This window comes from Micropterus salmoides, unplaced genomic scaffold, assembly GCF_014851395.1.
Source record: "Micropterus salmoides isolate LMB-PRFRI ecotype aquatic unplaced genomic scaffold, ASM1485139v1 Ms_hic_scaffold_14, whole genome shotgun sequence".
Taxonomy (NCBI): domain Eukaryota; kingdom Metazoa; phylum Chordata; class Actinopteri; order Centrarchiformes; family Centrarchidae; genus Micropterus; species Micropterus salmoides.
Window position 1 is genome coordinate 9,333,135 of NW_024040485.1, and position 22,938 is coordinate 9,356,072.

A 22,938-nucleotide genomic window follows, 5' to 3' on the forward strand; every position below is an offset into this window, starting at 1 on the left:
CAGTCCTTGACAGTCAACATGAGCAGGTCAAATTAGGCAGCAACAGGTCAATCACTATGAACAGGGCACCATCTAGTGTTGCATGCAGAGTATGGGAGAGCTGCTGAGAAGTTTTTTTCTTGACGATGAAACACAACCATGTTGGGTGTGTTTGCTGGCTTTATGTACCGTGCAAAGTGTTTTTACCCTCATGAGACACTCGCGCCACTGAGGAGTTAGTTTCATGTCAGAGTCAAACTAAAGAACTGAACTAGAGCTGAACAAACCCAAAGGTGCAGCGGACTTCAGGGTTGGGTGGGGGCTGGGCAGCAGATGTGATTGTTTGTATTGGCCAGGCTTATAAACAAACCAAATACAGAGACACTGCTGCATCCCGGGATGAAGTAAATGTGAAATTAACACTACACACTCAGAGGTCATTTTCACTATCACTAACTGTCTACATTAAGAACTTAATCCATATTCAATGTTGAAAAATGGCTTGCTTTGTCCAACCAATAGCCTAAAGCCCAAATATAATCTGTGTACCAAAACATGAAAAGCAACAAATCATCAGAATAAGGAAGCTGGAACTTGAGAATATTTTGCATTTCTCCTCTCAAAACAATTCATCAGTTATCAGTCAAGTTGCATATTCATTTTCAGCTAGTTGGACTAACAGTGTCAGGTTTAATTATAAGCATCTCTTTTATTATTAGAGCTGCAACTATAAGATGAACATTTTCAAACAAAAATGCAAAAACTTGTGTGAGGATTTTTTGCTTTTGAACATCTGAGTTTTTGACAGTTGGTCAGACAAAACAACACATTTGAAGACGTCACCTTGATGTCTGGGAAACCAAGACATTTTCCACAAGTTTGACAAAAAAATCAAGTATGAAGTAATCAGCAGATTAATCAATAATGAAAATAATCATTAGCTGCAGCTCTGGTTATTATGTTGTTTCCCAGGTGCATCTTTGTTGGGAAACATAACCGAATACAGCAACTTTACAAGCAGCATGAGACTAAAATCTTCAGAATTTTACTTTAACACTTTTGAATTATGAGTTAGTCTTGATTTACCAACATTGTGTTGCTGCAGATGCCTGTGTCCCCCCCGCCCTTGAAGGAGAAGGCTTTAACTTTTTGTTTTGCACTGATAATATTGTCACGGTACCCACATGTCACAAGTCGATAATGTTGTGCTTACAAAGTGTAAAATCAACATCCACAAACCTTTTCACTACAACCATAACAAACATCGACATCTGACCACTTTAACCAAAGTGGCCGCTGCAGAAGACTTTAATATTGGGGAATGCCACTGTAACTTCCACAACACACGCTTTTATTAATAAACGTCGGCTGTTGCTTGTATCGTTCAACATTTTCAACATTATAGAGTTTAACGTTCCAGATCTGTGTTCAGGTGCTGTCTGCAGGATCCTGCTTGCTGAGCTCTCTTCAGCAAAAACCAGACTTTGCAAAAACAATAAAACACAGCAAATGGTGTTTATTGTCAAAGTGTAGGAGTAGGACAATGTTATATGTGCATAAATCATTATTTTGTACTCTAATTGTGCAACAAACTAAGCTACAGTATATACAGACATCTATCATTAACTGTTGATAGCTGGATGACAGTTATACTGTATAACAGTAAATCTAGTTGGCCGGTTGCTTGGGCAGGACAGCCTTCAAAGACGATCCGTCAAGGGCCCAAGACTTTGGTATCATCTGCATCAAATGCAAAATGGTGACTCTTACTCTTACAGTGTAATATCAATCAATACAACTAAACACATCCATTAAAAACATCCACATGAATATACTCAATGCAACAAATGTTATGCAGAAAAATCCCCCTCCCCTGCCCACTCTGTTTCTCTCTTTTATCTCCATAAAATCCAGTAAAGGTTAAACAAACATTTAAATGTTACATATCCCATAAAAGTAAAAAGAGAATAATGTTATGAGAACCCCCAGTCAAGATAGCAACGATGCTTTGTGAAAAATATATGTATAGTAGAGTGAACTAAACATTTACATGATTTTACAGGTGGAAAGAAAACATCATTTTGACATAACTCTTTAGAATAATAATACAGCCCCACAGTCTTATGAACATGCTATGATCTCGTTACTCACTCCGATCAATGTCCATGTGATGCCAGGCCCTTAGCCTGTCACAGGGTTGTGGTGTGTCAGTGTGTATACATGTTTTTAAGTGACTGTTGTGGGTGTGTGTGTGTCTGTAGGTCAGTTTGAGTGTGGTTTGGTGTGTCTGCAGGCTCAACAGTCCCCCGAGTTGTGCGAATGTGGCCCGGTCTCCATTTTCCAGTCTCTCTGGTCGGTGGCCTCTGCCTGGCCTTGCTGGGAGGCAGCAGGAGACAGGGACATCTGTCTGCGGGAGTTGCCGCTGTGCATCGTGTTCCAGTGGCGCTTCAGATCCGACGCTTTGATGAAGGCTTTGTCGCAGGAGCCGCAATTGAATGGCCGCTCGCCCCGGTGCTGCCGTTCGTGGTCTTTCAGGTGAGACTTGTGCTTGAAGGCCTTTTCGCACATTTGACATGCGAAGGGCCTCTCGTTGCTGTGGACCCTCTCGTGCCTCTTCAGGTCGGGGCCCCTGATGAAGGCCTTGCCGCACACCACGCAGCGGTGAGGCTTGAAGCCGGAGTGGATCTTCAGGTGCTCCTTGAGGTGGGCAGCGGTGGTGAAGGCTTTGGGGCAGTGCTCGCAGCCGTAGGGGCGGTTGGCGGTGAGCAGCCGCTCCTTTTTGGCGTTGTGGTCCATGGGCTTCGCACCCGTGCTCTGGCAGGAGCCGTGGTCGCGGTGGCCGTACAGCAGGTACTCCAGCTTCATGTCGCTGGTGGAAGAGGAGCCCCAGCCGTGGCTGTGAGGATCTTTGCTCATGTTGGTGTTGTAGTTGTGCGGCTGAGACACATGAGAGCCCCCGGGCCCCATACTATCCATGCCCTGGTCATAGAAACTGTTCTTCCTCACCTCCTCCATGGCCAGCTCCTTCAGGATGGCGTCCTGAGCTCGCATCCCGTGGTCTCCGGGAGCCTGGTTCTCCCGGGTCTTCATGTTGGTCAGCTCACGTTTCTGGGTACACAAGTTATCCAGGAAGTTGATCCCCAGGATCTGGCCGGATGACATCATCATATTGATGTCCTTCTTCCTCACAGCGAGCCTGGCTGTGTACATGTAATTGAGCACCTCTTCAAAGATGTCAGAGCGGATGAAGTCCAACTCCACGATGGAGTTGTCCTCTTCACTCTGTTTCTTGAAAAGCTTTTTGAAGTAGTTGCTGCATGCTGCCAAGACACAGCGGTGAGCCCTGAACTCTATGTTCTCCACCACCACCACCACATCACAGTGCTCACCCTCCATCCTCTGTTGGTTGAGCATTTTCAGAAAGGTGGCTTTGTGGTCATAGTCGATATATCTCAGTAAGTCAGACATGTTGCAGGTCAAATTGGAGCAACCTGGAGAGGGGAAACAGCAAATGGTCAAATATTTTGATTTCCACAACAGATCGGACGTGTATAACCTGCCAGGAGGACGGGTGGAGCTCTATTGGCATTCTTCTTCTTATGATAAGACACACAGATTCCAGTATTAGGACACACAATCACGCACAATTACAGGAGTAACCGATAACGTTATCGCATAAACAAAAGTGGCTAAATCAATCATGCACAATTCGTTTGGGGGGGAAAAACACGCCAGGCCCGATAGCAGTAAAAGCCGCAGTAATGCTAATAAAAATCTAAACGCTAGCAGAAACAAACATTTGCACTTTTCTTAACTTCAGTAATGCATTTTAGCCGCCGTGCTCGCGTGACAGTCGCGCTGCGCGCAGAAAGGATAACCTTAGCAGGAATATTTCACATTTCACTGCGCCCAGCCATTTTGGTCAGCAAGCCTCCATTGGCATGTTTCTGGTGTCTTTAGCAGTTCACAAACAGCGGAGGACACGGCGGCGAGCAGGCCGACTGACGGCGAAAACCCGCCGCGTCGTTTCCTGCGCCGTCCGCAGCGACAAAGAGAAAATTAAAAATGTTTAATACCCGAAGCCTGAACGCGATCCCTGTGTTGTCACGCAAGGCAGTCGACGACGATCCAGAGCTGTCGTTTTTCCTCTTCCTCCTCTTGTTGTGACTATTGGGCTTCACAGGAAATGTCGCGCTGTTCTGCTGCCACCTACAGCACCGGAGCAAGTACTCCACAGGGATCGTCTATGTGCGCGAGGACGACTCACTCCGCGAAAAATTCCGTTCAATTCAATTCAATTGGGCTTATAACTAGTTATAATAATATAAATATAACATGTACATAAACAGAAGAAATGTGCTAATAAAATATAAATATTTACAGATAACCACTTAATCTGTTCTACTCCACTAATGTGCAATACTGGGGTTTATTCTGTCCCATTAATCTGTAGGTATTTCTTCATTACACGTCACGTACTGTAGAATACTGTACATATTTCCACACTCCTATTTATATCTTTATATTATATTTTTACATTTTCTACTTGCCAACCTTTTATTATTATTTCTATATCTTTAATGCCTTGATTAGCAATGTGAGCAACTGTAACAACAATTTCCCCTCCAGGATCAGTAAAGTTTCTCTGATTCTGAATCTGAATGAATAAAAAAAGCGGTGGTGGAATGTAAATAAGTAATTCCCTCTAGTACTTTACTTAAGTAAAAATTTGAGGTACTTTACCTAAGGACTTTCATTTTATGCAACTTTATACTCCGCAATAATTCAAAACAAATATTCTGCTTTTACTTTTTTCTGACAGCTTTAGTTACTTTTCAGATTACACATTTCCACACCCTTCCTGTCCACTGAAAACCATGTATCTCCAAGTTTTGTATGTGATTTTTTTTCCAGATAAAATGGTCAAGTGTTTATTTATAGGTCGAGAATATGATCCTACTTCTTCAGCTTAATAAACAATTAAAAAGAAACTTGAAATGTTGACTTTTTAAAGACACGTGGTTCTCCCGGGACAGTGACATTACAAATACATATATGATGATCTTTTATATGATGCAGTCCTGTAGATTCAACTACCCAACAGTGTAGCCTATAAAGCAGGTAATATTAGCACAACCATAAACATCTACAGCAGTAAAATGCAACATACACATTAATGCAGTAATATTAATTTAAAAAAAATTATATAATAGTAAAACACAGAGACCATTTCTCTGCATAATGAGTACTTTTACTTTTCTACTGTATAGCCATGTAGGATCACTCATTGAAGAAACTGATGGAAAAAACAGGTTTTCAGGCTTAAACATCTAAACAATAAACAATACCCCGATCCCCCATCCTTTCTGTTGCGTTTCTTTTATATGTATTTGTTTGATTCTTTAACTTAAAGTTCTACACCTTTGTAGTTATTATTGGCCTACAACATTTTAATGATGAGCTTGTTCTGCCATTGATCTGTATAAATAGGCTGTACATTACAATTACACTCTAAAAAAGGGAAGTGTAACTGTCACTTATTCATCCAAATGGTCTTTAATGTAAATAGCATGGCATAATATTGTCTTGCTGAAATGAAATATGTACAAATGGAAAATACCACTCCAGTCATGTAAGAACATACTATTTTACACAGAGTAGTGTTTTTGGAATCTCCATCTTCCCACTTTAACAACATGGATGACCTACTTTTTGAGACTATTTTGTGTTTCAGCATAGTGTGTGACATAATGAAAATGTGTGGTATAATATGACAAAAAGTTATAAATACAAATGTATAATCAGCCTTTAAAATTGTTAACTTACCCTGGTAAGAGTCACTAGAAGTATTAAAAATACCTCTCTGCTTAATTTCTTAGTATTGCATGCATCTGTCTAACTGTTATAGAAGGTCCAAAGGTCCCGTTGTGAAGACAGCCCTGATTCTCTGCGGGCCAAAGGCAACAGTTTTATCGCCTCTATCTTTTGGTATTGGAAGTGCGAAACAAAACAAAAACGAAAGGTTGTTTGTGGGATAACGATTTTAGAGATAAGAGATCTGCAAACAGAAACAGAGTGAGAGCGCATTTTGCTGCTCTCTGCCACACACGCACGTACACAGCGGGGCGGGGCTTCGGGAGCTTCCGTGTCCTCGACTTAATTACCTGAAGCTGTACAAATCCCGTCTTAACTAACAAGAGGGTTCTTATTTTAACAGATAAATTAAGTGTTTAGAGCATTTGGTTTAATGGATAATAGATAGACTACAGTTTACAGATTTTACCAACTCCCATTAATACATTTCTTTTTTAACCAATATTTACTCACCCTTGTTCATCAGGTTATTTTAGTGCCTAAGGGTATGAAATCTGTTTTGTCTTTATAATCTTTATAATTTACAAATACATTTTTGCACAGTAACCTCCAAATTTGTGAATAAGCCTCAGCAATTTTAAGATTATGATTCAATCTTTTTAAGGGCTCAGTATCACATACCATGGCTGTATAAAACGCGATTTATAAGTTATGATGATGTGAACACATGGGATACTCAGTGTCTTGTTTAATGGTAACTAGTAAAATCAGCAAGGCCCTGAAATCTGAATTATCACTCACAACGATGACTCCATATCTGAGTGTTAAAACATATCAATACTAAATCAATAGCTCCAACGGGGACACAAGTTTCAGTGCTTTGGACAACATTTTATTTTTTAAAAGAAAACCGCCAATTAAAACAAATGCATTTGCCAGTTTTATTTCACCTTTCTGAGGAAAACATGGCTGTACACGAACAGGTTATTCAGACACAGTTGAACAGATGAGGGAGGCATACAGTTGACATGTTCAGGGTGGTGGTGGGCTGACAGATCTCTCTTGGCTTTGCATCTAATTTGGGCAGAGCTCGGCAGTCTGAGCCCTTTGCCTCACAGTCACACAGCCCTGGGACTGGTGTTGCAGCCGATCATCTACCCTGGAAAACATTCAAATCCTGCACAGGCACATAAAACTCCATTTCTTGCACAGAAATCTTGATTCCTTGGCATTTTGCCAACAAAACAAAAACTGGTGGAAAAATACTGAAATGATCATAAAAAAGGAAAATGCAATTGGAATAGACACGACAAAAATCAACTGTGAAAGATAATTTGCTATTCTCCTAGGAAAGCTTGGATATGTACATTACTGGGCTGTAGTGATTTCTGTAGTGGCATCCCTGACAGCAAATCATTGGGTTGTTGGTGTGGGTGAGGCAATGCTTGCTGGGTTGGCACGTCTACAGCAAGGTTAAATAGTGTATGCTCCCTAACATATACAGCCTACAGCGATTTAAGTTTCTGGAGTGATGGCTTTATTTCATAAATAAAACGTTTGCTACAATAATTACTCTCAATCATAAAAATGCATCAATGTCATAAGGCAGTGAAAGCAAAAAGTTTGCTTGCTGCACACACGGGGATTCGGCGTGCAGATGGGTCGAGAACCATTTTTAAAATCAGATAGTTTTCAGTATAATCTTGCCGTTTGTTTGATAATGCAACATTGCGTCCTTCTCATGCAAAATGCATTCATTTATTTTGCAGGTGATGGTTGCGACTAGCGGAGAGCTGCAGCATTTGGAGAGTAGGAGCCTTTCTAGTCTTCTGAGACTCCCGGAGTAATATGTAGATGTTGGATTCTGGTAGGTTGAACAGAAAACAGCCCTCAGCGTTACTCCTGGAAGTACAGAGGAAACAGCAGTTAGTACCATCCTGCGTGTTTAATCACATCTGAACCTTCAGTGCCACAGCGCTCCTGCCAAAAGGCTAAAAATGAGCCTGATAAAAGGTTATGGCAGTTTTGGCCCAATAAACACAAACACAGAGGGACTACTGAGTTACAGAAATGCAAATAGTTACACACAGGCTGATCGGGCAGTTTCTGACTCTAACTAAAGCTGCATTCAGACTGCAGGCCACAGTGACCCAAATCAGATGTTTTTGCTCATATGACACTCATATCAGATTGTTTCTTAACAGTGTGAACAGCGAGTGTCACATGGAATCTAATCTTAAACCCGTTGTATTTTTATTTTTTTTTTTTTCCAATGAGACCTCAGTCTGGACAGTTGGATCAGAGTTCATGCGACTCTCTAGAGCGACTGTGATCACACTTCTGCACTAGCGAAGATGAAGTGGAAAATGAATCCATTATTAAAAATTTGGCGCTCTTTCTCCTCGTCCTTGTTATCATTTGCTCACACACTCCCTTTCTTCCACTTGAAATCAACTTAAAAATGAAACTGTAGACGCTAGCCTCTGTGGCATCCATGTTCCGCAAGACAGCGTCCTGTGTGTGACGTATTATTTTTTTGGGCATGTCACTAATGGGCCGTGGCCAGTCTGGAGTCTGACATGGGCCACATTTAAAAAATATTGTGAATAGTCAATCAAAAAAACAAACAAAAAAAACGGATCTGGGCAATGAATCGGATTTAAGCGTTAAGACCGTTCGCATCCCAAAAAAATTAATGGCAACTATTTTACTAATCATTTTGAGTGTGACCATAAACACTAAGCCAGGAAAGCTGGTGTCACAACTGAAAAATAAAGAAAACCATCATTCTCGATCTGTAAACATGAGGTTTGAATTTTGATTTCAGTCCATAAACATTAAAACATGCCACTCAACTCTTCTCCAGTACGGCACGCTTTATTCCCAAAAGCTGCATCATCAAAGATGGAAAGGGAGCCATTTTCTTAGTCTACTGGATTATATTTGTTCTCAAATAGCAGGATTTTTGTTTTTGAGAACCATTTAGTTGATGGATGGATGTGTTAAGTTGAAACGCAGATGGACTTGGAGAATAGTTAGGTAGTTAAGGGATTAGAATATACTGAATAATGAGCCTGAAAGAATATATGAAAAACCTAATATTTAACCTTTTTAACCATTAATGTGTTAACATGAAGGGTTTGAGCTGGAGAAGAGTTGTGGGACGTGAAGCTCACACTGGCCTGCGGCTCGCTGTGTGTGTGGTCTCAAAGTAACCTTTTAATTTTAACACTGTTGACGATGCTGCTCCAAAAAAGGTTTTGTTATATTGTATTTGCCCTAACACTCTGTGTGTATCTACGCTGGACAGAGAAAAACATCCAAAAGACCAGAGAAAAAAAAACATTTAGTATCATGTTAACAGTGCTGCTCAGAAACACAGCCGATCTGACACACAGATATTAGACAACATACGCGCGCCCGTGCGTACACACACACACACACACACACACACAACTGAGGGCAAGGCTGCAGAAACAAAGCCAAGCATTCCCATCTGGTGAGTCACACAAGTACACACATGCAAGCTTGCTCATCCCAAACCCTGCGCCTTGGGATCGTTTCAGTCAAAAGCCAGAGAAATAACAAGCTTCAGAGCCAAAAAGGTGAATTAAGAATAAACTGGACAATTCCAGTTTCCAGAGACAAAATGCTTGAGGGAAAAGTTGGCGAGGGTTATAACGACATGGTGTGGGGTGCAATGGAATAAGGGCTTCCCTCACGCAGCTCTGCGCCTTAAATAATGCTCAACACAGACAAGTTGAAACACATGCATTTGTGAAGTTTGTACAAACACTGCCACAAGGACTGCTGACCTATTTCTCCTCCCCCACACAGAAAGGAAGAGTGCATCTGAAAGGAGCAGTGTGTCACAAATTGTTTCTTGTACTTCAGGGATTCTGCCCATGCATGAACTCTTCTCCCTATGAAATTAAGCTGCTGTGCAGTGCTAAACTGTTATTATTATTGTCTTCTTTTATTTATGTATACAGTAAACAGTAATACTCATACCAACACTATTAGATAACTTCATTTATTGACCTTTTATGTGCAGAATATTGTCGATATTAATGATTTATTTGATATCAATCTATTTAAGCGTATTTTAAATTCATGTATACATGCTACATACATTTAAGCAGTGTTTTTCTGCTAATTTAATCCACTCCTTATAGTCTTTGTATATCTGGTAATATAGGAAGCCCTCCAGTTATGGTATAAGATTTTGCCTGAAAGAACAGAGTTGAAAAGCATGTATCATCAAGATCAGATTTCAGTCGATACGGGTGCGTTTGCAGAGTGCTCTGAGAAGCAGAAGCCGGTTCAGCCAGTATTTTATCGTTCATCACTGCCGGTGCCTTTTGTTTTGTCTACAATGTGCAGCCTCACAATATGTGGAGAATGTTTTACAGGATATTACACGACATGCAGTATGTCGCTATTTCAACAGAACTTGTTTTCCACTACATGTTCGTATTTAAGAAACCCTTTTCACATATTTTGGAAACTGTTGAATTGTAATATAGATTTTTTTATTTTTTTAAATGACAAACCAGTTGTCTATTCAAAGAAGACAGTTCAGTACACACAGCAGCTCTCTCTAATAAAAAGGGAATGTGTTTCTTTCCAGCAGGGGGGAGTGTTGCAGTCAAATTATAGGAGATTGCATGACACTGCCAGGAGCATTACTGTAAAGGTTTTTAAGCCTTGTCATTACGGGTTGAGACTATAATATCCGGTCTGAATGCACACACGCATCAGCCAACCTTTTCCCTGCAGGGGGAGTGGAGCTGGAATGATAACAGCATGATGCATTAGCTGTAAGTGCTACAGAAGCAGGGCTGTCTGTACCAGTGAGAAGAAGTGCTGATGGGAAAGCAGCATGCCCAAGAATGGAGACCAGCTTGAAAAAAAGCCCAGTCCGACCAAATCAAAACCAGATCGAGCCAGACTAAAACGGACAGAGCTGGGACAAGGACTGGGACCTCATTGTCTTACCTGGGTCAGTCCTCCCCCTCCTCTGGCGTGATCTCTGTCTCTTTATGTACCACTACTTTGGTCACTGACATGTCAGGATGCTGTTCTTTAGCCTCCTTTATGGCCTGAGCCAGGGCCTATATACGGGAGTGCAGTACCAGGAGGGATCACCAGGGGGAGACAGAAAATGGGGAAGGCGGGGAGGGAGCAGGGATGTTGGATTGTGAGTCAATATGCCAACAGGGAAGCCACTTTTAGTCACATTTTTCATACTTCCAGTATTTGTTAAAGTCACATCACGCGTTAATAATGTTTTGTTTAAAATGCCACATGCTCGCAAAGTAAAAGTTAATGTCCTGAGGGGTCACTAGCATTTTACTTTTTTCATGGTCATTGCTCAAATCCACTTATTGACTTTACAGGCAAAGAAAACTAATGAGAACACTGGAAAATAAATGAGAAACAGTGAAGTGACCTCATCGTGGTCAATGTCTGCATCTCCAGTGATGACAATCCTTTTCTCAATTCTCGTCTCTGATACTCCTCCTTTCACCGTCTGACCAGCAAATAAAAGAAGGAGGACTTAAATCAATGTACACACAAAAACATACAGGAACAAACATCCGAAAGTGTTCTTAAAACACAGTTTTATCAAGATAAATTTTTATTTAAACGCACCCTTCTAGTCAGTCTAAATCCTCAAATGGGGCCGCAGAGGACAGTAAGGTTGTATGAAAACAAAATGAAATTCTGGTAAACTGTGCAAACAGTTCTCTAGTCTTACTGATTAATCAATTTGTTGATTTACTCAAAATTGTAACTTTTAGATAACCAATTCACCGTTTAAGGTTTTTTAAAACATTTTTCTAAAGCAAAAATTCACTGGTTACAATTTCTAAATGGAATATTTTCTTAGTCTTGACAGTAAACTGAATGTCTTCTACAATAATAAGTTGCAGCCACAATTAAATACAAACTGAAGTTGCTCATTTCTGGTTATTAAAACCAAGATTTTTGTACAAGTGAACTACAAAATAAAAACACACATTAATGTTTTTTTATAACAAAAGCACAACAAGTCTGTGTTTCCATGTCTCTCTATACTACAAATATAGGTACGCTTCCTTTTCCAACTATTTTAAATTCTGCACTGGAGAATGGCTAAAGCAGACATGTATCGCTGTAGTCAAGTTTAAGGCTTCAAGTGTTATGAGACCAAAAGGTACAATTAGGGAAGCCTCACCTTAGTGATGTGTGTGGTGGTAGTGGTGCTGGTGGTTTCCGAGGTGATGGTCTGAGCACTCAGCAACACGCCGGGGTCCACGTCACCATTAGTGTCAACCTGTTGATAAGCAAAACACTCTTTTAAATTACATGTTATATTTGTATTATAGATATGACGATAATAGACTTATTGAGCTCCTATTAATTATTATTTTGCGCTAATTGGCGTTAATTGATTTTTTGGACACTTGTGGGCAGAGGAAATCCTCAATAATATGAAAACATGGGCATACTGTCACCATAGAAAGTTGGCGGTCATGTTTGATACCAGTCGCTTATTTACATATATAGCAGACACAGAGTAAGTGTTCACTTAGTTTTGTTTTTCCCGCCACCTGAAGAATGCAAGTCCAAAATTCACTTTTCATCTCCACCAGTTCTTCAAAAATATGTCTTTTTAGGTTGCTAAGAGCTATGTTCACCAGTTAGTGAGGTTTTTATTTTTTGATACACCAACCTGCTGTGGCTAAAAATGGGGTTGATGGTGGAGTTTAAGGGATGCAAAACCAAAACACAAAGCTTATAGTGGCTAAAAAGCTCAGTAGATCTGAGAGGAATTACGTAATTGATCGATAATTCTCTGTGAAACTACCAGTGAAAACTTTCACACCACAAATACAGTAGTAACTGGATCCAGTTAATATAAAGAATATTGCTAAATAGAGCTTTAGATTTATGTGAAAGAAGTCCCTTGTAGTGACGAACACCCGACAGGTCGCCTCATTGATAAGGAGCTTTATAAAGTCTTTCAGCTCATTGTTTTGGTTTTATGGCATGCAACTGTAATGTTTTCGTTTATCCTCGCAACTCTCATCAGCATTGTTTTTCGGTCCGAAATCAAGAAGTTCTAAAACTCAGAGTACACTACCTGCACAGCACAAAACGGAAATTTGCAACTAATTTGTGAACAGAGTAGAGAATTTAGCCAGATAAATCCTTCAGGAGGTAGTGGAGAGATACAAGGAGAAAACAACAACATTGCTAACATACTTGCCATATCAACTTAAAAGGTGATAATATGTCAGTGTTGGTATCACAACCTTGTTTCTGCTGCCCGTAAGTGGCCAAAAATATCACTTCATGAAGCTTTTTTAGGGCATTTTTAAGGCAAATTACAGACCCTATTATGTGTGATTCTTTAATCACAATCATTTCCAACATCTTTCCAAATGGTACAAGATGTAAAATGAAGATAATATGTTTTGTTCATACGTACCTCTGCAGACTCATAGGTGATTGTTTTTGTCTCTGTGTGGATCACAGGCATTTCTTTGGTACCCACCTCTGTGGCATCAAGGCTCTAATGGAGAAAAAGGAAAAAATGGGCACAAATAAATGCATGCAGAGGGGGTACAGCAGTTTGGTTCAGATGTCTGAAACAAACTGCTCTAGGTGTCACTGTTAACTGTGGTTCTGTACGGCTTTGTTCATAAAATAGCTCCACACTGTTGTGCATGAAATCTAATTGACACAAATGAATACCACATGCTAAGAAACTAAGCCAAAGACTGTCACTGAAGTGCTTAAATCTCTAAACAAGTCATGCAGTCATGCATTAGAGTCCCTGATCCAGTGAAGGAGAGGATACTGGAGTATGCAAATCACAAGGTTTTTCATCAAGTGTGTGCACCACGTCATATTAAAAAGGGCCCCAACAAACTGTGAAGTTAGCAAGTTGACACGCATCTATGCTTTTGGTCGAGTTTTGCCACTGATTATTAGTGTCAGATTGTGTCGGCAGGAGGGGAGTGTTGAGGTGAGGTTACGGGGCCGAGAGGCTGAGGCACTGGAGCTGACGCAGGGTTACCTCCAATTGAGACGCGGCTGGAGGTGGATGGGTGAGCGGGGCTCCCTGGGTAAGAAGTTCAGTCACAGTCACTTTGTGTAGGCTGGACTTCTGGTCTTGTTCCTCTATTTCTCCTTTTTTCAAAACTTTTAAGACCATTTCTTCTTCCTTTACTTCTTCTGATGCCATAACATTTTCTCTCACTGCTGACACCTTTCTGTCAACACAGCCTTCTGCCAGGTTCAAATTCAGTTCTTCCTCATTATACATGTCCTTCGCCTGTTCTTTCTTCTCTCCACCTCTCTCTTCCTCCTCTGTTCTCTCCATTTCATCTTCTAAGCTGACCATCTGTACACAGCAGTATTTCTCTTTTTCAAAGGGCAAAGGTTTCGACATGTCTGGAAAGGTCTTCTGTGATTCACCCTCTGCTGGTGAACCTTCATCTCTCTCTTCATCCACCTCCTCAATACCAACTCCTAACTCTGCGGGGAACTCTTGTTCCTTGAAATACTGCACTTCACTGGAGAACTGGACTCTCTTTCCATCTACTTCTGTGTGCTTACTCTCCCCTACATTTTTAAAACCTGTTAATTCCTCTCCCACAGCCTCCAAAGCAGCTACTTCCCTTTCGTTGTGTTCCTCCTCTGCTGAGGGCAGTTTCTCTTCCTTTTCACACTCTCCAATGTCAGCAGGATCAACAGTGAATCTAAAACCATAATTTTTGTCTTTTGACGTCAATGCCTCCCCCTCCACACCCGTGTCCTCTCCGTCCTCATCTATTACTTCCTCACTTTCCTTTTCAGTTGCTAAGGTCGGCACTGCCGACTCTGGTAAAGCACTAATGCCGGACAGGCTCTCATCTAACCCTACATTGGTTGCTGGTGGCTGTTTTTCTGCTACCAGCACCATGGAAGCACATTGATGAAGTTGTTCTGAAGATGGTGCAATACCTGGAACACCACATTTTTCACGACTAACAGAGTCAGCTGGAGGATCTCCTAAACTATTATCCTCTTGTAACACAACTGCATAAACTAGCTCAGCTGACTTTGTTTTGAATGTGAGCTCTGCTGGCTTGGCCCTCGCAGCCTCTGTGGTTTGGATATTCACCGTTGGCCCTGTCGACTCGGCTGGCGCGGCATCTGTCTCCATGGTAACCACCGCTTTCTCCTCTGGTTCAGCTGATCGCTGTGAATCACAATTGTATCATTAGATGATGTTTTTGCTTCACCATGACAAAAAAAAAAAGAATCCACTCAATACAAGGCAGCTTCACATCACATCTGATTGAGAAAAATGTTTGTGTGGGTTTTATATTTTCAGACTTCCACTGCGTACACGTTACATATAATAATAATAATAGGCACACACACATACTTAAATACTTAAAGGAATCAAGGTTTCAGCTACACCAAATCCACTGCAGTGTTGTATTTTGAAATCTGTGAGGACCAGAAAGAAGTGGTCACCTTTTGAGTGGAGGAAACCCATCCCAGCGTAGACTGATGGGACAGAAGGATGGACGCACACAAGTTCAGAGAGAAAGGAAAAGAGGGGACAGTCAGACAGTCACAGTGAGCACCAGACAAAGAGAAAGGGGAAAGATGGTGGAAAAATGAAAGGTCTGATGGTAAGGATTGTATGGAATACCATTATGTAGCTCATTAAATCAGCTAAACCTAAAGCCAAGTTGGAAAAATCCTAAAACCTCAGACGAAAATCTGGTTTTAGAGTCACTGAATCCACCAGCAGCAAATTTCCTACTAATCTGCTTTTGAAAAACTGTTCCTTAAGAACAGTGAAACAGCTTTTCAGGTAGACCCATACAATTGTTTTCCTGACTTGTTACAGAGGCAGAGGGGGATTTTGGAGGATGAGGTGGTAAAGCTGCAGCGGTGGCACTGAGCCAAGGCTATGAAGTCACTGCTTTCAGGGAACTGATAACAGAGCTGAAAGAAAGGAATGGTGCAGCTGAGCAAAACGGTAGAAAAACAAACAAGAGCCAGCCAGAGCCCCCATTTCTTCCCTTATCAGCTGTGGGGATTCAGCTGCTAAGGCAAGGCCAGTCGTTATAGCTGTCAATGAACTCAAAAACAAACCCAAAACAGTTGCATCTTAAAAGAAGCAGCGGGCTTGACTGCAACAAAATCCGGTAGTTGTGTGTGAGAGTAAACGCGGGTGTTAGGGGACTGTTAGCCATGCACAGAGCTTGATTACACCGTTAGACTGGTTTGGCTGCTGCTGGAGGGAAGGCAATGAGGGTAGGCTGAGGGTGGTGGTGGAGATATGGAAGGAGGCAGCCAACACTGAGTTGTTTGTTTTAGTTTTCATACAGTACCACTGCTAAGGATGTAGTTGAAGATTCAGAAACTGTAATCTGAGTCAGGCTTGACTTTTGGACATCTCCGAAGGTGAAGATTTCTGCTTTTGTCTGCAGAGCATTAGAAGTCATCTCTTTTACTTCCTTTGTCGACTCACTGATCATCTCTAAAGCCTCTGTCTTCACCTCGTCAGAAATCCACGATGCCATGGCCTTTTTAGGCGAATCAATACCTTTAATCTGAGTCACGTCACCAGTTTTTAGCTCCATCTTTGGACTCGGCGTCTTGACTAATGTGGTTTTGGCTTCTCTAACAGCAGAAGTGTCTTCTTTGATAGTTTCTTTCTCTGCAGAGGCAGACAGCTTTTCCTTCTCCTTAGCTTCGGCCTCTCCAGGGACTACAGGCTCTTCTTTTTCACCCACAGTGCTCATCTCTTTGTCCTCTGTGTCCTCTTTAGTCTCCGCCTCCTTCAAGATAATGAGCGTCCCTTTCTTGTCACTGATGGCCTGGGACACTTCCTGCCTGACAGCTCCGGGGCTGACCTTCACCACTGACTTCTCTGAGACATCCTCCTGGGAATCGGGGGTTTTCTCCTCCACCTCCCTGAGGGTCCCGTCCATGAAGACGTCGTCGTCCATAGTGGTTGACAGACTAATTCCGTGAGGCCCAGAGGAGGAGGCCAAATCTGTTACGATACTATCCACCACGTATTTCACCAGATATCCTGTCGCCTGGGGAGACACTTGGCTTATTGGAAATGGATTGTGCAAGTTAATAGACAGAGGGCATCACACAGCCAAGACGGTGAGAATAGGTTCATAAGACTATTTATCTAGAAATGACACATACGCAGATTGAGCTCCATCCATAAGTACTTGGACAAAGGACGCAATGCCTGGACGTTGTTTTAACAGTTTCTCTGCACAAAAAGTAATGCTTGCATCTCTTATCAGCACTTGACTTCTGTGGTGCAGCTCCTTTTACGGATTGTCCTATTGTATTTTCTGTAATGTCACATTTTTGTACCTTTTTTACCCGTGTATGCACCTCCGGCCACATAAATTGACTTAAGGATCATAAAGTTAAATTTGATTTGATTGATATCAATGATGCTAGAATTGGGGCTCAGCGATATATCAAATATATTCAATTTATTCAAATATTAGTTAATGTACCATATAACAGATGACCATATCGTCATATTCATGTTTTTCAGTGTTTCTGCTGGTTACTGCTGAGGGGTAGTTACATTAATTTAGTCAGCCATAGAGTAAGGCTAGTTTTTACCATCTGGACCAACTCTGATGTGAAGAGTAGAAGATGGCGTAATAACGTTACATAAACAGGGACTTTTTACTCATTTTCTGGCAGCAAACACAACATACAGCCTTTTACTAACTATTATACTGCAACCTGAGCTTATCTACACACTTAGTGGCTGACTAAAGTAACTTAACTATCTCAGAGGTGGAAGTATTTAGATCCATTACATAAACTAAAGTACTAATACCATCCTCACTTTTAAAATACTCCACTACAAGTAAACCTTACGGTAAAAGTATGAAAGAATTACAGCAACATTTTCTGAAAGTAGTCATTATGCTGTAAACTGGTCCCTGTCCAGCCCTAGCTAGAATTACATTACAAAATGTTTTTTTATTTCAAAAACTGGACCATTAAGGACATTTCAAGCCTCAACTCAAAATTTCAGAGATAACAAAACAAGCAGATAAGAGAAATAAATTGGAGGAACTGTACATGAAGTAGTTAGAGCTAGAATACTAAAAACTGTGCCAGTGTCCAGATAGGTCTGGAGCTGTGGGCAGGACAAAGGACAAAACACAACACCACATTCACAAAATGCAGGGGTTGTTACATGTGAAAAACTGTTTACCTCGGTGGCTTTAGGCTGCGCCGCCTCTTTCGTCTCTTGTCCCACAGGCTCCTCGTCGTCGGTCTAAAGAAGAAAAATAAAAATGTCAGACAAGGAAGGACATGTCTACTGTGACTACATGTTCAAATGGACGTGATCCAGATCCCAAAACTCTTCCAGAGAAATCAGCCTCTTTTCATTTCAGACACATTTTATGATACTTTAATTACTACATCAGAGAAACACTGATAAAACCACTCATAACTCAAGCATGTAATGTTACTGAGCACAATAAACATACTACTGATTAACGACTGCACCATCCATTACCGAGACTAATTAATGTGGTAATCCGCTGCTGATGAGATATAGTGAAGACATAAGGTGGCAAAGAGAGACATGTTTTTTGCGCACTAACTCCGAATGACTTTGTAGATTAATTTACTTCATCAAGGTGTCCATATTCTCCTTCATGACGCACTAGAGCCATTTGCAATATAAAATATATTGCACCACACTCAATATGACTCCTACCGCCTCATGAATATTGAATTTACCGCGTTATAACTCATTACGCAAAATCTTGAGATTTCTTTGTTTATGCAAAAATGTCCTTGGTGATGTCATGCTTCACACACACAAGCCGTCATTCAGTCTGCTGCAGACTACAGCTTACATCCTGCGGCTCCAGTGGCTCTATCATTGGTGCTTCATCCGCTCTGGGTGAGCGCGCAGGGGACGAGGAGAGTCTCTTCTCCCATTCTGTCAGGCCCGGCGTGTGGTCGCCCGTCTCCAGGAAGGAGCGCTTCAGTTCGCTGATGTTGGTCTGGTGCTTGACCACCTCTGCCTGAGGCGAGGCATCCTACAGTAGCCAGTCAACCATGATACAAGGAGATGAGGCCAGGAGCAGAGCGGGGGGGAACGACGGCCATGCTTTATGTACGCAACGGTAGCGTGCATATTTAATGAATTACCAAAAATAAAAATAAAATCAAAAAAAGTTGGGTAGCATAAAATGTAGTTCTGAAAAGGTCTGGAATCAAACCAATACAAACCTAAATCAACTGCATTATAGGCTTCATTCTTTACATTTACTGTGCACAGGCCTGTTTAGGAGGCTACAGCTCGCACAAACTGCAACACAATGGCAGCTGTAACTAAGAGTTTTGTACTTAAATGCTAAGGAAGCATTTAGGATCAGCTTTATTCAGTGAAAATAAATGATTTCATGCATAGATTCACAGATTTAGTTTTACAGGTTTAGTAAAGCACAACACTCCCAAATCGCGTTAGAAGTTAATTCCTCTACAAAGACTGACTTCTTTTGGTTTAATTTCTGTTGCTTTATTTCTCACAAAAATAATTTGGATGCTCACAGAAAGAAATTTGTTAAATAAAAATGTAATTGGCTTTAAATCACACAGAAACTACAGAATTCAGTAGCCAAGACTGGCAGAGCTACTCATAAGTTAGACGTATTTATTATCAGTAAGGATTCTTCATACCAAAATAATCTGCATGCATATTTCAGTCATGCATTGTTTTCTTACCAACCTCTAGCATCAGATTACTATGCCTGATAAAAACGTTTTCCCCTTTTACTCGTCTTATGAAACTATACTGTAAAGAGAAAAGAGGGGAGAGGAATTTTAATCAAAAGGTGCTATGCCTTGTTAAATTTAGGAGAAATTGGGAGCTTTGTCTTCTATGATATGGCTGTAAATGACATGATGGCATAAGTCAACCCACTGAAAAGTTACGTTCAAAGCCACGGATTAGAAAAACCTTGAAAACTGTTAAATCTGACTCTTGGCACAGCAACAGGAAAAGAAATATGAACATGACTCCACCATTTACAAACAGAAGCACTTGAGAAATGAGCTGGAATGGCGTGTTTAGAAGAAGCGACAGCTTTGGAGCAGCAGTCTGTGAAATGAATTCAGGCAAGAGTTAATGGTCAGTCTGGTGTGTGTGGTGTGAAAGTGAGCGTGTCAACAAAAACAAGAGCAGGCAAGCCAAGGTGGAGGCACAAAGTGACTGATGGCAGATGTTTGAGTGGCTCAGTGCATCTGATGGTAGTCGTCTGATGCACTGAGCAGGGACATGAAACGAGCCCAGTGTACCTGAGTCCGCATCTCAGAGTCCTCATCTGCCTCCGACTGACAGCAAGTAAAAGAAAACAGAGTGTGAGACAAGTAGGAAGGGGGTCATTAAAGAGAAGAGACAAAGAGAAATCAGGTTAAGTGAAAGAGAAAGTGAGCAACAAGCACAGATGTGAGGATAAGGATGGTGGTCGAATTAAAAGAAAGTAAAGAATATTGTCAGAAACTGAGCCTTCGCTAAACTCGTCCCTTAGATAGCAACTGTCCAATCATAGCCTTAGCCACCATAACTAGGCATGGCATGCCCGTCAAGCTTTGAATTTCTATACATGTTGAAGTGGTGTGCATGGAGTTATAATAAAAGTCTGCAGTAACATTCGCTGCTAACATTAGCATGTGCAGTTAATTGGCTGTCAACATACGATCTAGTATTACTTCCAAAGCCAAGGAACACAGCATTAACCAACTACAATTAGTTTGTGGGGTGAAAGGTTGTGTAAAAAAACCAGTTAAAAAAACCAGTTAAAGACTAGTACATCCACCATGTAGTATTTCTCCACTGTGTGGAAGCCAGTCCTGATTGCTATCAGAGCATAGGTTAACCAACGATTTTCGCTGTTTTCAGTGCAAACAGCGGTAGTTTGAGTCAACAGTGACCATCCTCGCGGGCCGCCATCATTTTATACCAAGCAAGGATGAAAATATCATATTTTCCTTTATTGCATCTCCATTTACTCTTTAATAGAAAAAATAATACATTCATTTATATTCCTTAGCTTCTGACCTTGCAAAGGAGACTAGAATTATGCATCTAGGCCTAACGGAGGAGTTATTACTGATTTGTTCAGGGTATGTTATTTTAGGCGTTGTGGAAATAGGTGGCAGGTACCATATGGGTAATGTTACCAGCTCTGTCTTGCTCTCTATTGGAATGTTTTTTGGGGAAATTCACACTCCAGCAACCATAGCCAACATTAGCAGAGACAGTGTTATTATTGTTCGCCAAACAGTCCTCATCATAAAACCATTTACACACCCTTGAAGCTTTCAAAGTGAAAACAAAGCGTTGTAAACTAGGTGGCTATACAGGATCAGGTTAGTGTGAAATTACATTATGATCTTACAGTTTGATCTTCATGACATGTAGCTGGGACATGCAGCTTTACTCTCAGGCTTTTAGCATGATATTATGTTTGTAGCCATCAACTGCATATTTAACCCCTTTCACAAGTTTCTCATAAGAAAATTGAAAGTTGCTGGCTAAAAATGAGAAGCCTGATGTTGTCTACCTATGTCTGAAAATAAGGATCCATTGTGTGGTACAGTAAATATGCCACAGTTATTGTCGTAAACTGCATTATATGCTGTGCAAGAATAAAAGTGTGGCAATGTTACCTAAGGGGGCAAGGTTAGTGAATGACCTATAGAGAGCCCAAGTGTAAACAGAACATTTGCTCTAGAAGTATGAAAACCTCATTCAACATCCCATTGACATTTGTAACTATGCTAATAACTAAAAATCTAGCCTTGGAACTGAGCCTTTCTCAACAGTACGTTCTGTAGCTCACTTCATATTTCATAGGTCGGTATTTCTTTTTTAAAACTATCTAACATTGTTGTGTGGCCAATATTTATGCATGTGTAATGTAATGTATGCCATCAGCCCCACAGATGTTTGCTGGTTAAACATCTCGGCTCGATAGAGGTCCATCAGTGAGTCAAGGGGCCACGGCTACCTCAGACATGTCTCTAAAAACAGCAGGACAGAAAGGCCTGAACGCTATATTAGTTTTTAGAAAACAGAGATTACAATACAAAAGGACTTTAGGAGAGAAGGTTGTTGAAGAAACCAAGCTAGGATGGCGTCATGGAAGCTGTAGTTTTTTTTTTTTTGCGCTCACAAAGTAGATGTTGTTAAACTAAACAAGAATTGAAAGGATTTGTCTTAGAATAAGGAAAATAAACGCTTAATTGATGAAAGAAATGTTGAATGAGCGATAACACTGAGTAACAGAAGCTAACAGAGGCTAGTCTGGATGTAACGTCATGACTTCGGCTCTCTATTAGAATGTAGCCAGTGGAAAAGACAGTGATATACATATAAAATGTGTTAACAATGTATACAAAAAGAAGAGAAGTAAATGGGCGTAACAACATGTAATGCATGCGTCACATGCAGAACTTTAAATTCTCCTAAATGTTTGAACGGGCCTTAGACTTCTGATTCAGCGTCACTTTATTTCTTGGCTCAGTACTTCTTTCCTTGGTGTACAAACCTCTGTGGCAGTCATCTCTCCATCAAAGGCAAAGTCAGTTTGTTCGCTGTCAGTCTGCTTTCACAACCAGACCAAAACCGTTCCAAGTGGCAAGCAAGAAAACAACAAGAACCCAAATTGTAAACCCTTGAAAATACATTTATGGTCAACAGAGATTCTTCATAACCACAAATGGAACGAATGGAAATGCACTGGTCATTTCTGTAAGCTACACATTATCAGACACCACCACAGATACGGTCAGGAAAAGGACAACAAAAAGAAAAAAAGCAAATCAAAAGTAAGCAAGCAAAACAGACTCAGAGGAAGTTTAAACCTTCGGTCAGTCACTTAGACATTGACAAGTGTAATATTAAATTTGATTTGGACAGAGCTAAATGTTGGTATATATTGATTTTAATTCATTAAAGGTCAGTAAAACACTTGTTGTGTTGATGCAGGTCAAACATAAAACACTGGATAATAATTTGATTTGAGAATTTTTTTTTGCCTAACAGTAACCTGACTTTCAGGCCCTCCCCCCTCC

At 40.9% G+C, this 22,938-nt stretch overlaps 2 protein-coding genes across 3 annotated transcripts in view; both read right to left on the reverse strand.

The window, feature by feature from the left end:
* Positions 1-1,470: 1,470 nt before the first annotated feature.
* Positions 1,471-5,828, reverse strand: LOC119901822 (zinc finger and BTB domain-containing protein 14-like). Of its 2 annotated transcripts, none has more exons than XM_038717514.1 (2): positions 5,806-5,828; positions 1,471-3,470 (listed from the first exon to the last, which is right to left on the reverse strand). In XM_038717514.1, the coding sequence occupies exon 2, from the start codon at positions 3,445-3,447 to the stop codon at positions 2,275-2,277; it is 1,173 nt and encodes a 390-aa protein (XP_038573442.1). In that variant the 5' UTR covers positions 3,448-3,470; positions 5,806-5,828; the 3' UTR covers positions 1,471-2,274. The 2 variants fall into 2 exon arrangements, with proteins under 2 accessions (XP_038573442.1, XP_038573441.1); XM_038717513.1 differs by lacking the exon at positions 5,806-5,828 and adding an exon at positions 4,056-4,183.
* An 835-nt stretch (positions 5,829-6,663) lies between these two features.
* Positions 6,664-22,938, reverse strand: part of epb41l3b (erythrocyte membrane protein band 4.1-like 3b) — a 45,804-nt gene continuing 29,529 nt past the window's right edge. The window contains exons 15-27 of the mRNA XM_038717515.1: positions 22,413-22,466; positions 20,158-20,193; positions 19,589-19,654; positions 18,711-18,896; positions 18,056-18,118; positions 16,179-16,892; positions 15,310-15,342; positions 14,951-15,028; positions 13,271-13,354; positions 12,014-12,112; positions 11,246-11,326; positions 10,792-10,907; positions 6,664-7,695 (exon numbers count right to left, since the gene is read on the reverse strand). Coding sequence (XP_038573443.1) covers positions 10,797-10,907; positions 11,246-11,326; positions 12,014-12,112; positions 13,271-13,354; positions 14,951-15,028; positions 15,310-15,342; positions 16,179-16,892; positions 18,056-18,118; positions 18,711-18,896; positions 19,589-19,654; positions 20,158-20,193; positions 22,413-22,466 — 1,605 coding nt within the window. The 3' untranslated portion in view covers positions 6,664-7,695; positions 10,792-10,796. The remainder of the gene's footprint in view (positions 7,696-10,791; positions 10,908-11,245; positions 11,327-12,013; positions 12,113-13,270; positions 13,355-14,950; positions 15,029-15,309; positions 15,343-16,178; positions 16,893-18,055; positions 18,119-18,710; positions 18,897-19,588; positions 19,655-20,157; positions 20,194-22,412; positions 22,467-22,938) is intronic.

What these genes read in the sequence shown, in the direction of transcription:
- LOC119901822 (XM_038717514.1), bottom strand. Translation starts at nt 3,447, where the DNA reads ATGTCTGACTTACTGAGATATATCGACTATGACCACAAAGCCACCTTT.